At 40.7% G+C, this 20,181-nt stretch overlaps 3 protein-coding genes and 1 long non-coding RNA gene across 5 annotated transcripts in view; 1 reads left to right on the forward strand and 3 right to left on the reverse strand.

Annotated features, from left to right (window-relative positions):
• dcbld2 (discoidin, CUB and LCCL domain containing 2) overlaps positions 1–1,957 on the reverse strand; it is a 42,015-nt gene extending 40,058 nt beyond the window's left edge. Inside the window, exon 1 of the mRNA XM_061970997.2 lies at positions 1,820–1,957. Within this exon, the coding sequence (XP_061826981.2) occupies positions 1,820–1,925 (106 nt within the window). The 5' untranslated portion in view covers positions 1,926–1,957. The remainder of the gene's footprint in view (positions 1–1,819) is intronic.
• Positions 1,438–14,934, forward strand: LOC133613452 (uncharacterized). The gene is made up of 4 exons (XR_009816450.2): positions 1,438–1,741; positions 1,837–2,093; positions 6,311–6,391; positions 14,507–14,934. It is a non-coding gene; the product is annotated as an uncharacterized lncRNA (long non-coding RNA).
• On the reverse strand, positions 6,199–14,462 carry LOC140679326 (uromodulin-like). Of its 2 annotated transcripts, XM_072914510.1 has the most exons (9): positions 14,416–14,462; positions 12,528–12,739; positions 12,189–12,320; positions 9,069–9,256; positions 8,838–8,986; positions 8,520–8,765; positions 8,280–8,442; positions 8,105–8,203; positions 6,199–8,035 (listed from the first exon to the last, which is right to left on the reverse strand). In XM_072914510.1, the coding sequence occupies exons 1-8, from the start codon at positions 14,445–14,447 to the stop codon at positions 8,105–8,107; spliced, it is 1,221 nt and encodes a 406-aa protein (XP_072770611.1). In that variant the 5' UTR covers positions 14,448–14,462; the 3' UTR covers positions 6,199–8,035. The 2 variants fall into 2 exon arrangements, with proteins under 2 accessions (XP_072770611.1, XP_072770610.1); XM_072914509.1 differs by lacking the exon at positions 14,416–14,462 and having other exon boundaries at positions 12,528–13,024.
• Positions 14,935–16,299: 1,365 nt separating the features above from the next.
• LOC133613447 (uncharacterized) overlaps positions 16,300–20,181 on the reverse strand; it is a 56,975-nt gene continuing 53,093 nt past the window's right edge. The window contains exons 9-11 of the mRNA XM_072914377.1: positions 19,400–19,571; positions 16,432–16,522; positions 16,300–16,366 (exon numbers count right to left, since the gene is read on the reverse strand). Of these exons, the coding sequence (XP_072770478.1) occupies positions 16,300–16,366; positions 16,432–16,522; positions 19,400–19,571 (330 nt within the window). The remainder of the gene's footprint in view (positions 16,367–16,431; positions 16,523–19,399; positions 19,572–20,181) is intronic.

A 20,181-nucleotide genomic window follows, 5' to 3' on the forward strand; every position in this document is an offset into this window, starting at 1 on the left:
CAATTAGAGCAGTGTTTTTCAATCTTTTTTGAGCCAAGACACATTTTTGGTGTTGAAAAAATCTGGAGGCATACCACCAGCAGAAATCATTAAAGAACAAAACTCAGTTGACAGTAAAAAGTTGTTGTCACAATTGTTGGGTATGACTTTAAACCATACCCAAGCATGCATCACTATAGCTCTTGTCTCAAAGTAGGTGTACTGTCACGACCTGTCACATCACGCCGTGACTTATTTGGAGTTTTTTGCCGTTTTCCTGTGTTTAATGTTTTAGTTCTTGTCTTGCACTCCTATTTTTGTGGCTTTTTTGTCTTTTTTTTGGTATTTTCCTGTAGCATATTTCCCGCATCTACTTTGTTTTAGCAATCAAGATTATTTCAGTTTTTATTCTTCTTTGTGGGGACATTGTTGATTGTCATGTCATGTTCGGATGTACATTGCTCCACAGTAAGTCTTTGCTGTCGTCCAGCATTCTGTTTTTGTTTTACTTTGTAGCCAGTTCAGTTTTAGTTTCGTTCTGCATAGCCTTCCCTAACCTTCAATGCCTTTTTCTTAGGGGCACTCACCTTTTGTTTATTTTTGGTTTAAGCATTAGACACCTTTTTACATGCACGCTGCCTCCCGCTGTTTCCGACATCTACAAAGCAATTAGCTACCGGCTGCCACCTACTGATATGGAAGAGTATTACACGGTTACTCTGCCGAGCTCTAGACAGCACAGACCACTCAACAACAACACATCATTTGCAGACTATAATTACTGGTTTGCAAAAAATATGTTTAACCCAAATAGGTGAAATTAGATTATCTCCCACGGCACACCAGACTGTATCTCATGGCTGCGGCCCAGTGGTTGAAAAACACTAATTTAGAGGATCCTTGATGAGTGTTTTTGCAATTACTCCTTAAAAAACGCAGCGGACTACTGTCAGAATATCTCTGATTAAATGTCTTGTGTTTTACCATTGATTTTTGACGACACGACATTTGATGAGGTTAAAAGGGTCAATCCAAGGCTCTGCAATACGCGATATACAAAATAGGAATAATAGCAAAGGGAGTCCTAAGCTTTACGATAATGATTTATGTAGTTAAATGGTTACTCCTGCCAGATATAAATGCATTTGATGAAAGTTATTTAAATGCCAATAGAATTGACCCTTATGTTAATTTAAAAAAATAAGAGAAAGGCTACATGTAATTTGGTTGTGATTAAATATAGGACAAACTATCCACGTGTTTACAGTCATTCCTTTCCAGTGTTTACCCCACCCCCAACCTTTACACACCTGAGCTTGTTTCTTTTTTAATTTTATGTTAAACGTGCTCTAATTGTGTTAAAAGCAACCGAACCAGAGCTTTAAACTTTCACATGCATCGTAAACAACTGTAAACGGCCCAAAGTGGCGTGACTGTGGCGAGGGGGGAAAGGCCACAACATGCCCGACATGTGCTGTTGTCTCCTGCTGGCGAACCCTCCGCCATACTCCATTAGCACTTCCGCGCTTTGAAAAGAAACTCCCGTAATTAGAAAGAACAACAAGGGCAGGGGGCGACATTTCAATGTTAGTTAAACTAATTGGTGGTTTCTCTTTAAATCGGCGGATGTCCCAGCGACTGTAGCCGTGAATGAGCCGGGACAAAACTACGCTAAACGGAACCGGTTTTCCTGGTTTCGGCACAGCGAATGCATGGCGGCGGTCGGCGGAAATCGGTGAAAAACCAAACGGAATTCTGCCTTGTAAGACACGTTGACTAGACTTTAGTAGTTGGATTCCGACCAGTGTGTGTTTACACGCAAGCGTGTTTTGACACCCACCTTTCTGTGCCCTGCAGCCTTCCGTGGTGAGGGTGATGACGAGGATCGACAGGACCAGAACCCCGGCCCCTGTCGGCCCCCTGCCCACCATTACCGCTCCTTCCATAGCAGCCTGCAGTCCAAATGCATACTGCTTGCTTCCGGACCGGCCGCACCGCTTCCAACTGCACCAAACGGCCGATATGGAGGACCACCGGAGCGGGTACGGGAATGGTGCTCAGGTTGTGGCTCTTATTCGGCCTCAAGTTCCAGTGATTGACTCACTATTATGGAGGTAAGTTGCTGAGGGGGCTACTTCCTCCAATTAGGCTCCTCCCCCTGCGGGCTGCCGACACCCCCGCAAGTCCGAAGGGGCACTTCACGTCACCTACCGGTAATATAGGTGCGCTGCTTTTCTTAGTTTTACGGTAACAGAAAACACACTGAACACAAGAAATGTATAAATCATTGTTTTTCAACCACTGTGCCGCGGTACACTAGTGACTAGTGTGTCGTGAGATATTGTTTGGTGTGCCGTGGGAGATTATGAAATTTCACCTAATTGAGATAGGCTCCAGCACCTCCCACTACCCCAAAAGGGACAAGCGGTAGGAAATGGATGAATGGGTTAAAAATATTTTTGGCAAACCAGTGATTATAATCCGCAAATAATGTGCCGTTGTTGAGTGTCTGTACTGTCTGGAGCTCGGCAGAGTAACCGCGTAATACTCTTCCATATCAGTAGGTGGCAGCAGTTAGCTAATTGCTTTGTCGTGATCACAATATACAGACGACAGCGGGAGGCATCGTGCAGGTAAAAAGGTATCTAACGCTTTAACCAAAGATAAACAAAAGGCATTGAAGCTTAGGAAAGGCTATGCAGAACGAAACTATAACTGAACTGTCTGGCGGCAAAGTAAACAAAAACAGACTTACAGCGGGTGGAGCAGACGGCGTCCACAAAGTACACCCTTACATGACATGACAATCAACAACAAAATTGGAGCGCAAGGCAAGAACTAAAACACTACACACAGGAAAACACCAAAAAAACTCATAAGTCAAGGCGTGATGTGCAGGCCGTGACAGTACACATACTTTGAGACAAGAGGTTGGTTATGGTTTGAATTCATATCCAACAATTGCGAGAACAACTTTTTACTGTCAATATCGGCTGCTGAGTTTCATTTCTTAATGTTTTCTGCTGGTGGTGTGCCTCTGGATTTTTTTCTTAGAAAAAAATGTGCCTTGGCTTAGAAAAGGTTGAAAAACACTGGTATAAATAAACACCGTTACTTTGATTGCATTATATTTGTGCTTAAAATAAAATAAAATTTAAAAAAATAAAAAATAAAAAAAAATAACTGGGATTTATATAGCACTTTTCTAAGTACCCAAAGTCGCTTTACATGTAGAACCCATCAATCATTCACACCTGGTGGTGGTAAGCTACTTTCATAGCCACAGCTGCCCTGGGGTAGACTGACGGAAGCGTGGCTGCAATTTGCGCCAAAGGCCCCTCCGACCACCACCTATCAATCATCATTCAATTCACCGGTGTGAGTGGCACCGGGGGCAAAGGGTGAAGTGTCCCGCCCAAGGACACAACGGCAGCGATTTTTGGATGGTAAGAGGCGGGGAGCGAACCTGCAACCCTCAGGTTTCTGGCACGGTTGCTCTACCCACTACGCCATGCCGCCCCGTAGATGCATTTGGATAAGATGCCAGAAAGTCAATGTATTTGTTATCAACAAGTGCATTAAGTCCTTAAAAACAGCTTGGAAAAAATTGGGGGATCTTTGACAAGTGTTTTGTGGTGGGTCTTCAAAAGCAGGTCAGTAGAGTTTTGAACCAAATCCCTAAAAACAGCAGAGTGGTCCTGGTATATAGAGAATATTCGACTATTAACAGTATAATAAAGTATCTCTGATTCTGATATTCTTGCTGAGGAAACTTCAGTACATGTTTTTGTAATGCAGTATACTCTGCCATCTTGTGGTCATAAAATATAATTACATCACGCTGCATAACAGAAGGTTAAATAGTGTGGACCTTATCTGCTTCTGTACACTTTTATTCATTTAATGTATAAAAAGTGTCAGGGATTGGTACTGAACGAGGATCCTGGCAATAAGCACACTGATACCAGCAGTCATGTGAATACAAAGAGGCCAATCCAGCCAGTGCAATATTTACTGTAAGTATTCATATCAACAAACTCAAATGAATTAATTACTTCTAGAGGTTTTTTTATTTACAAGTTTTGATGTACATCAACTGCACTTAACTGTTTAAAATAATAAAAAATAGTGCAGCCAGTTGAATGACATCAGCTTGACTTTACTTGAAATAAAGTGACTTCCTTCATATGAAAACAAGTACAAATCAAAGTTCAGAGTTGGAGAGTTGAGTTATTGAAGTTAAAAAAAATAATCTCGCAATGGACTTTACTTGCAATATCAAACAATAAAACTATTGAAACGGTCTTTTTGATTAGATTTTTAAATTAAAACATCAAAGTTCCCGTCTATAAACATTATAAGACAAAACTCCAGGCATGTACCTTGGTGTTACACACACGTACTTTGATATAGGCATGTACCTTGATGTTACAAACATGTACCTTGGTGTTACAAACATGTACTTTGATACAGGCAGGTACCTTGGTGTTACAAACACGTACTTTACTATAGGCATGTACCTTGGTAGCGGGGGTGTATATATTTTCAAGTATTTCTTATATATATATATATATATATATATATATATAATCCGTTCATGAATGAGTATATCCGTTCGGCCACCGTGTTCAATGTAGAAGTCTAATCTACAACATTTGCAGGCAGCATACCCCTTCCCCTTCGAGTTGTCCTGGATGAACTGAAATGATTTTTTCCAATCATTTTGGAACTCGCAAGCGTACTTCTTCTTCTTACTCGTCGTCGCCATGTCTCTTCTTCATTCTTCTGCTTCGTCTTTGTTATGTTTTTGGACATTACTACTTGCCGTAGTTTTGAAGCAATGCATGATGGGAATCCGGATGTTGTGTGTCAGTGTATTAACGTGCCGGCTGAGAAATAGCTCCGTGCCTGCCTACTTTATGGGTTATATATAAACCTATGGTTAACAGAGACATATATAATAGTCTCCTTTTCAGGTGAGAGAGTACGCTAAAGGCAGTGCCTTTAAGGCACGCCCCCAATATTGTTGTCCAGGTGGAAATCGGGAGAAATTCGGGAGAATGGTTGCCCCGGGATATTTTCGGGAGGGGCACTGAAATTCGGGAGTCTCCCGGGAAAATCGGCAAGTATGGCTATTAGTGCCATGTTTGTTTACTGGCCACTTGAATGATGGTTCTCTTCTTCAGCTGATTCATTGAGACGCGCGCCCCTCCTGCTGCCCCCTGCAGGGCGTGGGAAGTACTGCATGTATGTGTTGAAACTATGGGTTTCATGGCGGTTTGAATAATATTAAACACAGGTTTTATGTCACTGCACGTTTATTTCAAGTGATTATTCAACAGTCAAATTATTCATAATTAGCCTGGTGTTAACATTCCCATACAGAAATAATAATATATATTCCCTATTCCCCATTAATATATATATATATATATATATATATATATATATATATATATATATATATGATATAAAGATACATTGCACTTCGACAGTTAGAGGCTTCAGGAAGCAATTCAATGTGTTTTTTGGTGTTGTTTTTGTTAAAAACACAAAAATCCACAATGGCGTGCTGCGATCTGAGAAAAACATGTCATTCGCTCACCAACAATGTGGACACAAAAGGTAGCGGGCTCCATGAATGGAATATTAAGTCGCCATGTTGACTGTTTCAAGTGCAACACACTGCACTTCTTAGGGTAAACGCACTTATGAAAAGTCATAGTAAGTATGGAAGTCTCAGTGTTCCTATGGAAGTGTGCAAATTGGGACAGCCTGTGTTGTTTGTACTAAAGTGTGCGATTTGGTACATACGGAAGTTTCTGAATTGAGTAGAAAAGTGTGCGAATTGAGACACGATCCAAGTGTAAGTACGGAAGTTTGTGAATTGAGTGGCCAAGTGTGAGAACTGAGACACTGCCCAAGTGTAACTAAGTGTAAGTGTGACTTGAGTACAAAAGTGTAAATTGAGACATAGCCTTATCGTAAATAGCGAACTGTGTGAATTGAGATAGAACCTAAGTATAAGTTCGGAAATGCCTTAATTTAGTACAAAAAATGCGAATTGAGAAACAGTGTAAATTGAAGTTCCTGAATTGAGTACTAAAATGCAGATTAAGACACGACCTAAGTGTGAGTATTAAAATGTGAAATTTGAAAATTGTGTCAAAGTATGCAAATTGAGACATGGCTTAAGGTAAGTACCAAATTGTGCGAATTGAGAACAAAAGTGTAAATTGTGATGTAGCCTTATCTTAAGTATCGAAGTGCGCAACTTGAGTCACAGTCTAATTCCAGCCATCCATCCATTTTCTACCGCTTGTCCCTTTAGGGGTCGCTGGAGCCTATCTCAGCTACATTCGGGCGGAAGGCGGGGTACCTGGACAAGTCGCCACCTCATCGCAATCTAATTGTAAGTACCGAAGTGCGCAAATTCAGTAGAGAAATGTGCGAATTGAGACATAGCTGAATTATAAGTTCCGGAGTGCCTATATTGAATGAGTGCGAAAGAGCGAATTGAGAAACAGTCTAAGTGTCAGTTGAAGTTCCTGGATTGAGTACTAAAGTGCCGATTAAGACATGGCCTAAGTGTAAGTACATAAGTATGCAAATTGAGTACAAAAGTATAAATTGAGATGAAGCCTTATCATAAGTATCGTAGTGCGCAACTTCAGTCACAATTTAATTGTAAGTACCGAAGTGCGCAAATTGAGTAGAGAAGTGTGTGACTTGAGTCCAGCCTGACTGTAAGTACATAAGTGTGCTAATTGAGTACAAAAGTGTAAATTGAGATGTAGCCTTATCGTAAGTATGGTAGTGTGCAACTTGAGTCACAGTCTAACTGTAAGTACTGAAGTGCGTAAACTGAGACATAGCCGAAGTATAAGTTCTTTCCATTGAGTACAACAGTATGACTTGAGAAAGTCTACGTGTGAGTTGAAGTTCCTGAATTGAGTGTTAAACTGCCAATTAAGACAATGTCTAAGTGTAAGTACCGACGTATGCCAATTGAGAAATGTGTAAATTGAGTCACAAAAAGTGTAAGTACCTAAGTGTGCAAACTGAGCACAAAAGTGTAAATTGAGATGGAGCCTTGTCTTAAGTATAGAAGTGCGCAAATTGTGTGGAGAAATTTTAAAATTGAGACAAGGCCTAAGATCAAGTACTAAGTGTGTGAATTGAGCATAGAAGTGTGCGACTTGAAACACAGCCTAAGCATACAGTAAGTACAGAAGTGTACGAATTGAGTACGAAAGTGTAAATTGAGACGTAGCGTTATCGTAAGTACCAAAGTCCGCAACTTGAGACATACCGTAAGTATAAATTCATAAGTGCCTACATTGAGTACAAAAGTGTAAATTGATACGTAGCGTTATCGTAAGTACCGAAATGCGCAACTTAAGTTACAGTTTAAATGAAAGTACCTGAGTGCGCTAATTGAGACATACCGTAAGTATAAATTCATAAGTGCCTACATTGAGTACAAAAGTGTAAATTGAGACGTAGCGTTATCGTAAGTACCGAAATGCGCAACTTAAGTTACAGTTTAAATGAAAGTACCTAAGTGCGCTAATTGAGACATACCGTAAGTATAAGTTCATAAGTGCCTACATTGAGTACAAAAGTGTAAATTGAGACGTAGCGTTATCGTAAGTACCGAAATGTGCAACTTAAGTTACAGTTTAAATGAAAGTACCTAAGTGCGCTAATTGAGACATACCGTAAGTATAAGTTCATAAGTGCCTACATTGAGTACAAAAGTGTAAATTGAGACGTAGCGTTATCGTAAGTACCGAAATGCGCAACTTAAGTTACAGTTTAAATGAAAGTACCTAAATGCGCTAATTGAGACATACCGTAAGTATAAGTTCATAAGTGCCTACATTGAGTACAAAAGTGCAAATTAAAAAACAGCCTAAGTTTTTGCTGGTCCAGAAGGCTCCAGTTAAAACTGGACTAGTGCCAGCATGACTGCATTACAAACTCATCACATTAAAAAATGAAGGTTCGGAAGGTCCGCACCATGGAAGTCGGTCCAAGTCGCCATGGAAACAACCTGAGAAGACAAGCAGCGCAGGTGCTCAGACCTCATTGGACACGTGTCAGCGGTCAAGGCGTGTCTTACCTAATTGGTCCAAGTCATGCTGATGATGGCGGCGCTTCTGTGAGCGTATTTCGATCTGGCAGACCTGCGTCTTCGTCTCTTGCTCGGACCACTGCAGTTCTGAGACAGAGTTGAAGACACGGTCACATTGGGGAGTCTTTACTGAGGAGGACGTGCCTGGGAAGGAGGTGTATACCGGGGCGCATATCTGGCTCTGCTTGGCACACAGGTGAATGTCACAGTGCAGGGAGAGCTCGTAGTTGTCACCGGCAAAGCGGAACATGTTGAAGTTGAAGAAGTTGGACACTCCCACTCCGTTGATGTTTACCTCGATGGTGTCATCGGCAGAGCTGGGACATCTGCGACAGGGGAAAAACATGGCAACTTGGCTTTGCTCCGTCGCTTTGAGCGTTCAGTGACGTGTGTGTCTGCTCACCCGTCAGTGATCAGCTCGTGTCTCACAGGCCCGTCACTATACGAGCCGTTGGTGGCCCAGCAGGAGTCGGTCACCAAGGCCACGGCGCCGCCATCCAGGCCTTCCGTCTTCAGTTCTATATAGACGGTCTGGTTCAGCTGGATTTCAGTGTTGTACCGCACCAGGCGCTGGCGGTCAGCGTCCAAGTAGGCCTTCATGATCAGCGTGTAGTCCCAAGAGTCGGAAACCACGCGCTGCATGACAGAGCTGCAGAGCGCACACAAATTTCAGCACCAAAGTCTTCGTTGATGCAGAGTCCGACCTGCGAGCTCAACTCACTTGTCTTTAAGTCTGAAGGTCATGCTCTGGCGCTCCGGCTGGTTCTGGTAACAGGAAAAGTTCATGTGGAACTCGTCAAAGAACGAGACGATGTTGGTGGTGTTCTCGCCGATGATGGCGTTCTTGTACAGAACTGTGGTGTCGTTGACCTGCAAGGTTACGGACATGTGTTACTGCGAGACACCTCGTAACCGCATGGACGACACGTCGGCGGTCGAAGGAGACGCCCACCGTGATCACGGCCCCGCAGGCGTTCCGGCTGCTGTTGAACGTGAAGGCCACCATGTGGTGCGTGTCCCTGTGGCCTCGGCACGTGTCGTCTTTGAGGTGCAGGTCACGGTAGTCAAAGCCCTTCTCCTCCAGGAGACAACTGGGCAGAACCAGAGTCGCCGTGTTGTCCTCGCAGATTGTCGGACCGCCTGGACATCAAGACACGGGTGATCAGATGGTGCTCGTGTCTCCGATATATTTCCCACAATGGGGGTGTCCCGGTTGGATATTGACACTTTGGGTTTGTGTTTAATCAGTCAAGGTCTTTGGAGGGTCAACTAACCAAAAACTGTTTCGATCCCCTGAGAAATATCTCTAAAGTGAGAAATTTGTTGTCAAAAATCAGATCTGGAAATGCAGTGAATATTGTCATTCTGTTTTGACTTGTTCCAAAGAGTCAACTCTAAATCAATGAATCAGTCACTCAAACTTTATTTCTAAAACGCTGCCAGACGTGCACCCAGAACAGCCCACACTATCCCCATTCTATCCAGTCTTCTTGGCTTCCAGTCCAGTTTCGTATTGAGTTTAAGATTTTAGTCCCGACTTTCCGTGCGATGCGTGGTAAGTAGAGGTGCCAAAAAAAAATACGATTTTCAAATGAATTGCGATTCTTATTTGTATCGATTGTTTATCGATTTAAAAAAATCAAAAATCTATTTTTTCCCCTCCTTTAATCTGTCCTGTCCAGCCACTCAGGCATATCCTATTGTTGATGCCCACACGTTTTCAGCAGGCGAGCCACTTTTCAAATGACCACATTATATATACAGGTAAAAGCCAGTAAATTAGAATATTTTGAAAAACTTGATTTATTTCAGTAATTGCATTCAAAAGGTGTAACTTGTACATTATATTTTATCATTGCACACAGACTGATGCATTCAAATGTTTATTTCATTCAATTTTGATGATTTGAAGTGGCAACAAATGAAAATCCAAAATTCCGTGTGTCACAAAATTAGAATATTGTGTAAGGGTTAAATTTTGAAGACACCTGGTGCCACAAACTAATCAGCTGATTAACTCAAAACACCTGCAAAGGGCTTTAAATGGTCTCTCAGTCCAGTTCTGAAGCCTACACAAACATGGGGAAGACTTCAGATTTGACAGCTGTCCAAAAGGCAACCATCAACACATTGCACAAGGAGGGAAAAACACAAAAGGTTATTGCTGAAGAGGCTGGCTGTTCTCAGAGCTCTGTGTCCAAACACATTAATGGAGAGGCAAAGGGAAGGAAAGACTGTGGTCAGAAAAAGTGTACAAGCGATAGGGATCACCGCGCCCTGGTCAAGATTGTGAAAAAAAACCCATTCAAAAATGTGGGGGAGATTCAGAAGGAGTGGACAGCTGCTGGAGTCAGTGCTTCAAGATCCACCACCAAGAGACGCTTGAAAGACATGGGTTTCAACTGCCGCATACCTCGTGTCAAGCCACTGTTGACCAAGAAACAGCGCGCAAAGCGTCTCACCTGGGCTAAGGAAAAAAAGAGCTGGACTGCTGCTGAGTGGTCCAAAGTCATGTTTTCTGACGAAAGCAAATTTTGCATTTCCTTTGGAAATCGAGGTCCCAGAGTCTGGAGGAAGACAGGAGAGGCACAGGATCCACGTTGCCTGAAGTCTAGTGTAAAGTTTCCACCATCAGTGATGGTTTGGGGTGCCATGTCATCTGCTGGTGTCGGTCCACTCTGTTTCCTGAGATCCAGGGTCAACGCAGCCGTCTACCAGCAAGTTTTAGAGCACTTCATGCTTCCTGCTGCTGACCTGCTCTATGGAGATGGAGATTTCAAGTTCCAACAGGACTTGGCGCCTGCACACAGCGCAAAATCTACCCGTGCCTGGTTTACGGACCATGGTATTTCTGTTCTAAATTGGCCCGCCAACTCCCCTGACCTTAGCCCCATAGAAAATCTGTGGGGTATTGTGAAAAGGAAGATGCAGAATGCCAGACCCAAAAACGCAGAAGAGTTGAAGACCACTATCAGAGCAACCTGGGCTCTCATAACACCTGAGCAGTGCCAGAAACTCATCGACTCCATGCCACGCCGCATTAACGCAGTAATTGAGGCAAAAGGAGCTCCAACCAAGTATTGAGTATTGTACATGCTCATATTTTTCATTTTCATACTTTTCAGTTGGCCAACATTTCTAAAAATCCCTTTTTTTTTATTAGCCTTAAGTAATATTCTAATTTTGTGACACACGGAATTTTGGATTTTCATTTGTTGCCACTTCAAATCATCAAAATTAAATGAAATAAACATTTGAATGCATCAGTCTGTGTGCAATGAATAAATATAATGTACAAGTTACACCTTTTGAATGCAATTACTGAAATAAATCAAGTTTTTCAAAATATTCTAATTTACTGGCTTTTACCTGTGTATATATACATATACATATATGTACGTACATATATATATATATATATGTACATATATATATATATATACACATATATATATATATGTACATGTACGTACATATATATATGTACGTACATATATGTATATACATGTATATATATATGTACATGTACGTACATATATATATATATGTACATATATATATATATGTACATATATATATATATGTACGTACATACATATATATATATATATATATATGTACATGTACGTACATATATATATGTACGTACATATATATATGTACGTACATATATATATATACATATATACATATGTACATATATATATATATATATATATGTATGTACATATGTATGTACATATATATGTACATATATATGTACGTACATATATATGTATTTATATGTTATGTTATATTTTTATCACATTGTAGTGTTTTTAAAGTGTTCATTAGACTTTAGTCGAGGCTAGAACGTTTACATTGTTTCTTATGGGGAACTCCGCTTCACTATACAAACTTTTGTATTGATGAACCATGGTCAAGAACCAAATAGGTTCGTACATTGAAGTTCCAAAGAACAAAGTTAGCTGCTGGCTTTTTACGGAAATGGGTCTATACGGATCCCAAGTTAAAAGGGTCTGGGACAAGAAAAGACACTCCTAAGTGGTCAGGACCGCCACCAACAACTCACCTAAAGTTTGGTTGTCTCTGTACTCGCAGGCAAACTTGGCCCGGCAAAAGCAGTTGATTTGACCGTTGATGCCGCTGGCACAGAACTCGTGATGCACACAATGTGTGTGATTGCAGAAGGTGTGATTGTGAGCTGCAACACGAAAAGGGACAATCAGAACTTTGTTTTCGTGTCTCTGTGGTGTGACTGACAGGAATAAAAGCTCTAACTCGCCCAAGTCATTCGGCCTCACCTGTTGACATGCATGTTTCCATGCAAGACCACATTACTCATCTTGTGTTCTTTGCAAGACTGCCAGGTGACAACGGGACATAAAATGTGTAAAATGGTGGCACTCACGGCAGTAAGCCTCCTCCCTCCAGCCCTCCGTGTGTTCCGTTGTTGAATGCGTGACCAGACTACAGGCTTGGTCGTAGGCCCACAGGAACTGGCACCGGAGTCCGTCCGTGTTGGGGTAGCGGCACAGCGTGTTGTTGCAGGCCTCGATGTACGGTTCTGGGTCGAGGTACTCGTGGCAGGAGCTGAAGCTGCCCATGCGCATCATCTCACATCTGCAGCGGGAAGGACATAACAATAGGTACACCTGCAGGGCTTTATGTCCAGCAATAAAAGACATCGCCTTTTTGCTCTACAGCATTCACACGCAACATCTTCATAAATAAGTGTCTCAGTTTGAGAGTTTTTTAGGAAGCTCAACAAGGCGGTCAACGTATTAGGGATGGGACATGTCGATAAATGCGGTCATTTAGGGCCACAACCACAAGGTTGTCTGATCATGACATCGTCGTCATGGATACAATCATACTTTGTTTCTGCTGAACTTCTATTCAGCCGTGAGTTGACATGTCCTTTTGAAATAGCTGTGGTCAGGTTGAACATTCAGAAGATCATAGCATCGCTTCGAATGCCGTCATCGTGACAGATAGACAGCAGTAATTCTAAAACAAACAAAACTGTTTAAGTTGATTTATAAGTGGTTGATTTAGATAGGCTAGTGTGGGGGGGGTGGGGGGGGTGAAATGTGTTTGTTATTCTTGTTTAGTGTGGGTTCACAGTGTGGCGCATATTTGTAACAGTGTTAAAGTTGCTTATACGGCCACCCTCAGTGTGACCTGTATGGCTGTTGACCAAGTATGCATGCATTCACTTGTGTGTGTGTGAAAAGCCGTAGATATTATGTGATTGAGCCGGCACGCAAAGGCAGTGCCTTTAAGGCACGCCCAAAATATTGTTGTCTGGGTGGAATTTGTGAGAAATTCAGGAGAATGGTTGCCCCGGGAGACTTTTGAGAGGGGCACTGAAATTCGGGAGTCTCCCGGGAAAATCGGGAGGGTTGGCAAGTATGACTGGGAGATGCAACAGCTCTGTACTTCTCCCTACGTCCATGTACCACTGCGTACAGCGGCGTTTTAAAAAGTCATAAATTTTACTTTTTGAAACCGATACTGATAATTTACGATATTACATTTTAAAGCATTTATCGGCCGATAATATCGGCAGTTCGATATTATAGGACATCTCTAGTTTTTGACCATTTATTGTGTTTTGTTTTTCTTTTTTAATGAATGCCAAAGCAGTATAGCAGTTTTGATTTGACTGCACTGTGGCAAGAGATAATCGAACACTTCATTTCCCCTTGAAATGATTAACTTATTTTTTACCTAAACTTTAGACATGATCTATAACAGGGGTTCTTAAGCTTTTTGACCCCGGGGTCCAAAATTTTCACTTCAGAGGGAACCGGGTCCCACTCAAATGTTAACACCGAATTAGTAATTTTTCTTTTGATTTTAATAGTACTCAATAATCATATCTAACCTACTTGAGGGGGAACAGGATAAACCTTATCAATTGATAGGAAGCCATGCGTCACAAAGATTATTATCAAGGCTCAGGTCAGGCTGATTACAAAAAATACAAAATAAATACTAGTTAAAATACAGCAAAGGAAGTGCTAAAATAAACACATTCTTACTAGAATAATAATAAATATTATTAGTATATTAATTTCTTAAATGAAAACACAGCTTCACTACTTTAGTCACAATTTTGTCACGGCCCGTGCGCATTCCAATGCACATTCATCTGTGCGCTCCGCTGAGAGCACCTCCAAGCGCAGCTGCACTCACTCAGCAATCAACACACCTGGCACTGATGAGAGGGACGCCTACTTAAACCACCGCGTACTGAGATCCAGTGCCAGAACGTAGCGACCTGTACATCGTACCGTAAGCTCGTCTCAAGCTCCCTTGTTGCCATTCATTCCTGATCTCTGTGTTTTCCCAGCGTTGATTGTCGTGTCCTTCCTCGTCCCGCAGTTCCTTGTGTGTGTTCCCCGAGTCGATCTGTGTGTCTCGCACTCCTGGATCTTCCCACTCTTCCTCGTGCTTCCTGGTTGTCGACCCCTCGCCTACCCCTGGACTACGACGCCTCGCTCCTGCCTCTCGACCACTCTTCAATCAATCAATCAATGTTTATTTATATAGCCCTAAATCACAAGTGTCTCAAAGGGCTGCACAAGCCACAACGACATCCTCGGTACAGAGCCCACATAAGGGCTCTGCCCCCGGACTACCCTGCATGCCTTGCCCTTGTCTGACAGCACCGCTCCTCTCAACACGCACCTCCAACATTTACGGTAACACTCTCCAGTTAAATACTACACATAGTCTGACACTCATGCTCTTTTGGTTAACTACATATCATATATTTATATCTTTAATAAATACGCCCATGGCTAAACGCTCTCCCAGCCTCAGTGCCGTCTTCTTCTCCCCAGTACCATTACCATTTTTTGCGCATTAAAAAACGTCTATGACTTTAGCTCCATATTTCTTCTGTTTGTTAATTAATGTCACTACTGCCACAAGTGGTGGACAAGTGTATTACAACTGAGTACCGCCGCGGTCCAAAGAGATATTTTTTAGTTGGCTCCTTAGGGGGTGCTCACGGCCCACCATGGTTAAGAAACTCTGGTTTAGAATACAAACACCTGATTATTGAACATATTGGATTGAACTGAATTGTAGTTGTAGTCTTTCGTACATATGTGATAATAGTAAATACCGTATTTTTCGGATTATAAATCGCTCCGGAGTATAAGTGGCACCGGCCGAAAATGCATAATAAAGAAGGAAAAAAACATATATACAGTATAAGTCGCATTTTTGGGGTAATTTATTTGATAAAATCCAACAGTAGACATTTGAAAGGCAATTTAAAATAAATAAATAAAGAATAGTGAACAACAGGCTGAATAAGTGTACGTTATATGAGGCATAAATAACCAACTGAGAACGTGCCCGGTATGTTAACGTAACATATTATGGTAAGAGTCATTCAAATAACTATAACATATAGAACATGCTATACGTTTACCAAACAATCTGTCACTCCTAATCGCTAAACCCCATGAAATCTTCTTCCTCGGTGTCACTTCTAAACAACTCTGCCAACTCCAAAGGTAGACAATGTGCCGCTTCGTCTTCTATCGGTACGTCGTTTACGTCAGAGTCATCGTCAGTTGCAGTTCCAATTATTCCAGCCTTTCTGAATCCGGACAGGATGGTTTTAGTTGTCACTGAAGCCCATGCTTTGTTGATCCATCCTCAGTTTTTATAAGTTACCGCCAATGTTGAAATGATCAATTTTCATAGGTACGGAAGTAGTAGCAGGTAGCATCTTTTTTTTCACAATGCACTTCTGCCATGACCCGCCCCGCCAAATTTTTATTGGTTGACGTGTGTGTGTGACGATTGCTGATATACGCCTAGTATCTTACGTGAATGAGATAAATAATATTATTTTATATTTTACGGTAGTGTGTTAGTAATTTCACACAAGTCACTCCAGAGTATAAATCTCACCCTTCGTCCAAACGATGAAAAAAAACTGCGACTTATAATCCGAAAAATACGGTACTAACTTGTAAAATGATTATTAATACGGTACATTATTTCTTAGCACCTAATTAGGAATGTACTTGAAATAAATGTTTTGGGTGTTTTCTCACACTCGGGCTCCCATAGTTAAAGGAATTTCCGCAGAGTAGTAATCATTCATTATAAATGGAATATTTTCATAGCTAGATGATAAAAAAGCAATTTCCTACTCACTGGTCGTTCACTAGGGTGCAGTTGATTGACTCGTCGGCTGGCTCGCTGTACTGCATCTCACAGCTAGGGGGCGACAAAGAGCACATGGGTGATTCCGAGGATCTAGTTGAGCGGCGAGGAGGTCTCACCTGGCGGGGCTGTGAGAACTGTCCTTCTTCTCAGTTAAAGGCACAGTGGCGTTCGTGCACAAGCCATCCAGGTTGTACACCCTGTAAGCTCCTGCACAGGTGGACATCGTCAGAAAGTCAGCGAGACAAACAGGAAGATGTCAACAATACCACTGGAACCACCCAACGAAAACGCCTCCAACACTTGGCAGTTCAAACCTACAACTTGTGAGAACTATATAGGGTGCCGAATGTAAGTTCAGTCACACTTTTCTAGCAGACATTTCTCAGATTGAACTTACTTGTCTTACTTTTTTACTAATTTTCATCACATTTAAGTTCAATTAAATGTTGACTCTAAATAATATATAAATGTAAAATCTAAATATTTATTCTAAATGGTATATCTAAACATAAACATATCTTAAATATAAACATAAATGTTAAATCTAAATACACATCTAAATCTTAACCAAATCTAAATGTTATATCTAAACCTAAATCTTAAATATAAATATACATCTTAAATCTAAATCTGAATGTTAAATGTAAATCTGTTGAATTCAAATCTAAATATGAAATCTAAATCTTAAATCTGAATGTGAGCGCTAAATGTTTAATTTAAACACATACATTTAGCGCTCACATTTAAATTTTAGATTTAGATTTAACATTTAGATTTAACATTTAGGTTTAGATGTATCATTTAGGTTTAGGTTTAGATTTAGATTTAAATTTAACAGTGTTGGCCCTGCGATGAGGTCGCGACTTGTCCAGGGCTTACCCCGCCTTCCGCCCGAATGCAGCTGAGATAGGCTCCAGCACCCCCGCCATCCCACAAGGGACAAGCAGGAGAAAATGGATTGAGTTAGTTTTAGATTTAATATTTATATTTAACATTTAGTTATAGTTTTAAAATTGAGCTCTCACATTTAGATTAAAGATGTAGATTTAAATTTAGTATTTAGATTTAGATATAACATTTAAATATAATATTTAGAATCAACATTTAATTTAAACTTAAGTATGATGAAAATAAGCTAAATGTGAGAAAAGTGAGTTAAATCTGAGAAATATATCTGCTAGAAAAGTGTGACTGAAGTTTGACATTCGACACACCAGACAGATGTGTCAGCCTCAAAACACTGCAAGTGAGCTTTGTGATGTTTATTCTTAAAGAAGTGTCAGAAGTACACAACTACTTGTTTCTATGCTTTGAACCCTGCCGCTTTAAGGATTTTCCTTCGCTGACGGAAATAGTTTCCATGAAACACTTGCAAAAACATTTCAATGGTGTGTTATTGTTTGTACTATGGCGCCATCATTTGGACGAGTTTTCTCACTGCAGGTGCGGCTGGGTAAATGTGAATAAGTGCTGTTTAAAGATGTGAACCTGAAGTATAAGTGCCGTTCTGTCTTCTAATTGTCCATAGCGTTCCTACTCGTATTCTTCATTTATCACTCCAAGCAACGTGTGTAAGTTTTACAATATAACTAAAACAATTCTTACTTACTAAACCGTCCCATGTGTGATGTCTGTAGGGGTGTTTTCATGCATATTTGTACATGCTATCATAATGTAATCATGCTAGCGTCGTTAGCATTCGTTAATATGCTAACACATTTAAGAGTGTCTGTGTTAGTAATATTAACTTACAATGGTACTCTGGCAGCTCAGTCGTCACAATTTAAAAGGCACCTAAGATGAAGTTGGTCTTTTCTGACTTTTAAATGTAACAAAATTGGATACTCATGTTAAACCATGTCAAAGCGTAAAATCATGAGCTTCATGCATTTTGGCACGCAGTTTTGGATGCCTCTGTTCGCCAGAGTGGGAGTAGCTTGTCCGCCTCTGCTTTGGGCCATGAGAAAACAGTAATAAAGGTAGGATAAAATTATATTTTCATAAAGTTATGGCATGTTCACAAACAACACAGACGTGCAGACATGCACTCACTCAAACGCTGGTCTGAATCGATCGGCGTGTGTGCGGGTCTAGCTATTGATGTTCCCGGGTTAATCTATGTTTTGTTTCATGAAGTTTATTCTCAATTGCCGTGACGACTTGAAGATTTTCAAAAGATGAATTATGTTGGGGGATTTTATTCGTAATCTGGGATTGCCTCGAGAATCGAACATCTTGCAGACACACTCAAAAAAGTGGTTTATAAATGAGCCTGAGGAGCAACATTTACACCAATACATATCTAGACCAGTGATTCTCAAACTAGTGGTACGCCAAAGAAACACTTGATTGAAATAGTGTTTTATTTTCCCTATATTCAAACAGTGTTACTGTTCAAACAACAGGGACCAAAAATCTCAAACATACTGGTTGATTAAAGCCTTTGATTTTAATGACTACTTAGGCCTACTATGCCGCTGTAATTCAATGTTGGCCATTATGGCAGTACTTGGAGCGCCACGTTTTTTTCTGAGGTGGTACTTGGTGAAAAAAGTTTTGAGAACCACTAATCTAGACCAGGGATTCCCAAAGAAGACTGTAACTATGTATTGTAAATGGGGTGGCCAAAAATATGAAATATTCTTGTTAAACAAAACCTCTGCCTAGTTTTTAATGAACACTTGCTACTGTATTTTAATGTTTTTTTCTGAGGTGGTACTTGGTGAAAAAAGCTTGAGAGCAACTGATCTAGACCACAAAGAAGGGTTTTAAATGTAGATTTAAATCACCATGTCCCTTTTTAACTGTATAAACAACAGTACCGTTGTATTTTAATTACAGTAATGCACTGTAAATTCTGGCGACTTAGACACCATTTTTTTGTCAAATCTACAGCTTTTTTGTCAAATTTACAGATTTTTTATTACATTTGCTTCGAAATGACGTGCTTAAGCGAGAAGTCGAGTAGCGTCTCAGCATTGTTTGTGGTTTGCTTTAGAGCTTCCACTTCATTGAGAAGGACTGTTGTACAAAGGTGGGTTAGGTGGCAGCTAAACGAGGAGATCCAGGAGGAGTAGAACCAACCTGCAGTGGTCAGGGCCCCAGGCGTGTAGATCTGAGCCGTGTATCCGTCGAAGGACACGCGGGTGTGGTTGCTGGTCACGTTCACGTAGGCCGACACTCCACCTTCGTCCTTGGACAACGCCACACCGTACACCGTGGCGTTATTCGTCACGTTCATCTCTACACCGTTGACCTGCGTCATGGCAGTAGTCACACGGAAATACGGAGGGTCAGTATGTAAAAAATGTAATCAATAACTGACTTATGTGTCATTGGAATTAAATACATACACATGCTATTAAATGTGTCATGAAGTAAAAGTATATTACATTTTAAAATGATTTTTTAAATCATGATTTAATAAATAAAATAAATGTGATTATTTCATGATTTATTAATATGTTTTATCTGCCAAAGTCAGTGGGAGGTGTACTGGTCCATGTCTTGGTATGAAAGTGTGGAAGTAAGTCCGACAACTTTAATTAATTCCTCTACATGTGAATAAATTTCCTCCTTTGTTCAGGTTACGGATTTTTTTAAACTGCTACAAGCTCTGGGTCAGCAGGTCTTGGTTCTACACACTCAACAGTACGGGTGTCAAACGAAAATTGATTTTCGGAAAAATCGCGATTCTTATATGAAATTATTCTTAATCAAATCAAAAAAGTCAAAAATCAATAAAAAAAAATAAAATACTTTTTTCTTTTTTTTTAATCTGTCCTGTCCAGCCACTCAGACAAATCATATTGTTGATGTAGATGATCTATATCTGCCTTATTTGTATTTGACTTTATTAAATGTTT

This window comes from Nerophis lumbriciformis, linkage group LG13 (genome assembly GCF_033978685.3).
Source record: "Nerophis lumbriciformis linkage group LG13, RoL_Nlum_v2.1, whole genome shotgun sequence".
Lineage (NCBI taxonomy): Eukaryota > Metazoa > Chordata > Actinopteri > Syngnathiformes > Syngnathidae > Nerophis > Nerophis lumbriciformis.

What these genes read in the sequence shown, in the direction of transcription:
- LOC140679326 (XM_072914509.1), bottom strand. Translation starts at nt 12,804, where the DNA reads ATGTCTTTTATTGCTGGACATAAAGCCCTGCAGGTGTACCTATTGTTA. An exon ending in CAGAGACAACCAAACTTTAG is followed by an intron (nt 9,257 to 12,188) that starts GTGAGTTGTTGG and finishes CTTGATGTCCAG; the next exon opens with GCGGTCCGACAATCTGCGAG. An exon ending in AGAGCCAGATATGCGCCCCG is followed by an intron (nt 8,204 to 8,279) that starts GTATACACCTCC and finishes ACTCTGTCTCAG; the next exon opens with AACTGCAGTGGTCCGAGCAA.